Source organism: Eretmochelys imbricata, chromosome 11 (assembly GCF_965152235.1).
Source record: "Eretmochelys imbricata isolate rEreImb1 chromosome 11, rEreImb1.hap1, whole genome shotgun sequence".
In the NCBI taxonomy this organism is placed as follows: domain Eukaryota; kingdom Metazoa; phylum Chordata; order Testudines; family Cheloniidae; genus Eretmochelys; species Eretmochelys imbricata.
Genome location: NC_135582.1, coordinates 70,910,029 through 70,913,959, shown reverse-complemented (window position 1 = coordinate 70,913,959; position 3,931 = coordinate 70,910,029). Strand labels below are relative to the sequence as shown.

The 3,931-nt window shown below is 50.3% G+C and overlaps 1 protein-coding gene across 1 annotated transcript; it reads right to left on the bottom strand.

Annotated features, from left to right (window-relative positions):
* Positions 1-1,326: 1,326 nt before the first annotated feature.
* GBX2 (gastrulation brain homeobox 2) lies at positions 1,327-3,468 on the bottom strand. Its single transcript, XM_077830188.1, has 2 exons — positions 2,958-3,468; positions 1,327-1,850 (listed from the first exon to the last, which is right to left on the bottom strand). Exons 1-2 carry the CDS (start codon positions 3,466-3,468, stop codon positions 1,327-1,329), a joined length of 1,035 nt encoding a protein of 344 aa, XP_077686314.1.
* Between the last annotated feature and the right edge of the window lie 463 nt (positions 3,469-3,931).

Below are 3,931 nucleotides of genomic sequence, written 5' to 3'. Positions count from 1 at the left end.
TTGCGGGGTTGCAGTTTTTCTTCCTCCTAATCAGACAGATCGTAGGCAGCGAATAGATACTGACTTGGCCCTGTTAATTTCCTAGAGCGTTAATCAGATACAGCGCGGCAGGTCAGATAACAATACAAAGTCAGTCCCACTTCAAGAGTAAACTGCCTGCATCTCTCTCATTGTCTGACACGCCACAGTAACCCTGCACACGACTGGAGCAGAAGTAAAATCAGAACAGTTCACTGACAGACTTTTTAGTACTGTCTAGTTTTAAAGCGCCAGGTAATTCGGTGCATGGGTATGTGTGTGTTGAATATTTACGGAGGGGGCAGAAGACCTGTCTGATCCTTTTCAATTCAAGGTACCTAGAATCACAGGCATGGCTACCGTATTCCCTTCTGGTCAGCTCCCTCCTGGACTAGGTTTTACAATGCCAGCCTGTTTCTATAACATCCGTTTCAGCAGGGTTTTGTTGACTGTTTATTATAGATTAAATTCGCTTCCATAAACTCAGCTATCACCTTGGTGGCAAGCTCTCCCTTCCCCCAGAGTTAAACTTTAGGTATTTTGCGAAATGTTTCCCATTGACAATAAACCTCACCTTTAAGAAGCAGAGGACCCATACCTAAACTGATACTGTCCTAGGAGGGAAAATGCTCCCACTCTCACACAAGAAATTCGGTACAGAAGTCGGTTGGGTTTTTTCTTTTTCGCTTTTGATTTTGTTTATTCACAAGACTGAGTTTCTTTTTAAATTTCATAACTTATCAGGAAAAAGCTACATTGAAATAAATTAAACACAATAGAGAGGATCGTGCTTTTCAAACATGGCTTAGTAGAATATGCAACCAAATCGACAGAAAGCCAGGCAAAAATAAAATAAAATAATTCACCCAAATGTCTGCCACTCAGCCAACCCAAAAAAGGGAAAACAAACCTCTTAGTTTTGTTTCATTTTTACCTTTCAAAATGATAAGGAACAAAACCCCAAAGATGGGTAATAGGCATTGCAGTTTTTGTTGTTGTTGTTCTTCTGGAATGTCAGAATTCATGTCACTGGTTGTTGGGTCCCAAAAGAGTCAAAACACTGCAGCTGACATCCAGCACTTTATACACAAGGTAGGACAGTATCATAAATATTTATTAGGTCTCTTCAAGGGTTTGATATTCCCGCTCCAAAACAAAACACAGGTTTTAAGCCTCATTAATAGATTCTTGCTTTACTTGATATGTCGAAAGGTTCAGATTAAAGTTTGTGTGTGTTTGTTTTTAACCCGATTTCGAAACATTGATCAAAACTTTTGGATGGGGGGGGGAGGGGTAGTGGAAAATGTATCAGGGTCTGGCTTGTTCCAGCTGCTGGTGCTGACTTCTGATGGCAAATCTGCTGACATGGACGGGGATGGGTACGACGATCTTGGGGTTTCTGGATGGTTCTCCTGTCTTCGAGTTGGCATTGCCGGCTTTCACCCTTTTCCACTTGGCTCTTCTGTTCTGGAACCAGATTTTGACCTGCACTTCACTGAGTTTGAGGGCGTGAGCGATCTGGGATCTCTCTGTCAGAGACAGGTACTTTTTGCAATGAAATTCCTTTTCCAACTCTAACAGCTGCTCGCTGGTAAAGGCTGTTCTCCTACGCCTGTTTTTGCCAGTGGATGTGGTGGTGTTTGAGTTATTTGTGCTCTGGGTGTTTTCTTCTAGTGCGTTGCCAGAGTCCTCTTCTTTATGAGCGGCTTGGCTTGTGATATTGTCATCAGAGCTATAATCTAGATCGCTGTCCATCGAGAAACTTTCCTCTTTGCCTTTAGAGTCGTCTTCCGCTTTGGAATCATCTTTGGCCTGAGCCCGGCCAGCCCCTACTGAAAGCAAACCAAAGGCATTTCGTTACATTCTGCACGACTAGCTCTGCAGACGTCCCAGAACATTTTCCAGCATAAATTTTAGTTCTACTGAATTAAATCCTCCTCGATTTATGTCTCTCTATTTATACAGGGGAGGAAGATCTATCCGGGTTTGATGAAAGCAAGCGGGATTATAGGGAGGAAAGAGAAAACCGATCTTGGCAGACACAAAGTAACATTTCGGGACATGTAGCTGTTTCCTTTAGACTGAATTTCTCACTGCCCGTTTCAACACTTCTCCCCGGCCGATATTTTCTCATCATTTGTTGGAATAGCAGCCACCATCCCCCATAGCCTCGCACCAAGCCGATTTATGAAATGTTACCTTCTGCCACAACACAAGATTGAAGAGACAGTTCTCTGCATGCAGCTACTGGTAGCCATGTATATTTCACTTGCCAATATTTTTGTAACAGTGGGAGGAAAACCTCTCAAGAAACGGAGAAAGGGAAACTTAATTTGTTTGGGAAGTACTTAAACTTTTCCTCTTTGGATAGCACTGTGAAGAATGGGAAGAAAGTGTTGAAACCGAGATTAGTTCTCTCTGGAAAAGACATCTTTCCCCGGAAGGATTAAATATTTCAGAGATGATTCTTTCCTGCGTGCGATTTTTTTAAACGCTTGAAATCAATTGTAAAATCCAACTGGCCTCCTGCAGCACAGCCAGCGCTGTTATAAATAGCGATTAGACAGACTGTAGTAATTACATGTGACATAGATTTTAAGTTTTCAGGTTGATAAGGTTGCGCTTTGCAGTGTTATAGCTCATCAACCCTTGTCGAGTGCATTCCTTTGGAAATAATGTGTGAGACTCACCACCTCCCCCAGGATTTGAGTGGGGGAGAGGGGTTTATTTCCTAGTAAAAAGTAGCTGGAGATCACCTATTTCGATGGAATGGAATTGCTAAATTTGTGAAATTGACATGGTTATTTTATGGCTGGACACACACACACGATCTGTCCTTATCCCCTGGCAATAACCCTCCCCCCCCCACCCCGGCTTCACTGAAAGGGAGTAAAAACTTGCTCTAACTGAGCGCCCAGAAGAGTCATTTGTCCACTCACCCAGGGAAGCCTGCACGGCTTCTGCGGCGGCGAATGACAGCAGGGAGCTCTCCTTGCCCAGGAAGGATTTCCCCTCTTCGTTCTCCTGCGCGAGCCCTTCGCCCTTGTCGAAGTTGCCCTGGAGAGCTTGGGGGGCAAACTTCCGGGCCGCCTCGTGGTGCTGCGGGGAAGCGGAGAAGGTGCTGGGCAGCGTGGCCATGAGCGTGGAGGTGAGAGCCATCCCTTGGGCCAGGCTGGAGCAGAAGCCGGGGGGCAGGCTGGGGATCTGGTGGTGGGGGTGGGAGGGCGGCAGGGCGGGCTGCAGCGAGGCTTGAGGGAGGGTCGGAGGGGGCGGGGGCGGAGGGGGCAAGACCACCGGCCGGTAGGGCATGAACATGGGGTAGCCGGTGTAGACGAAGTGGCCCGGGCTGGGCTGGGGAGGGCTGCCTATGAGAGAGTCTATGCTGAAGGCCGTGCTGCTTCCCAAGGGGCGCTGCATCATCATGAGGGAGGACTGGAAAGCCGCGCTCATAGAGCTGCTGGGGACCGGAGGCGGCGGAGCAGAAAGGCAGGAGCAGGCGGCCCGTCCCGCGGCGCGCAGCCAGAGCCGGGCAGATCCAGGCGCCCCGTCCCGCGCGGGCTGGGGGAAGGGGGGCGGGCCGGGGGGCGCAGGGCAGGGAGACAGGAGTCAGGCCGGGGTCGACGCCGGGCCGCCTCCGGTGCTGCTGGGGGGCATCGGGGGCATCCCCTCGCCGGCTCCTGGGGCCCCGCTGGGCGGTGCGCAGAGGCGGCCGCGGAGACGCTGCCTGGGTCGGAGCGCGCGGGGCTCTCTCCGGGCGCCGCCAGCACCTTTAAATTGCGCTCTCCTCTCCCATTCACGTTTTGCCGGCTTCCGACCCGCTGCCCGCCTCACGTGGGCGCCCGCCCGGCCGCCCATTGGCCGGGGGCGGGGGACGGGGGCGGGGCGGGGGGCCTGGGCCCCGCCTCCCCGCCGG

Excerpts from the sequence above, each read along its gene's own strand:
- GBX2 (XM_077830188.1), bottom strand. The coding sequence starts at position 3,468 with ATGAGCGCGGCTTTCCAGTCCTCCCTCATGATGATGCAGCGCCCCTTG. Across the intron at positions 1,851-2,957 it reads AGCCGTGCAGGCTTCCCTGG|TAGGGGCTGGCCGGGCTCAG; the intron begins GTGAGTGGACAA and ends GTTTGCTTTCAG.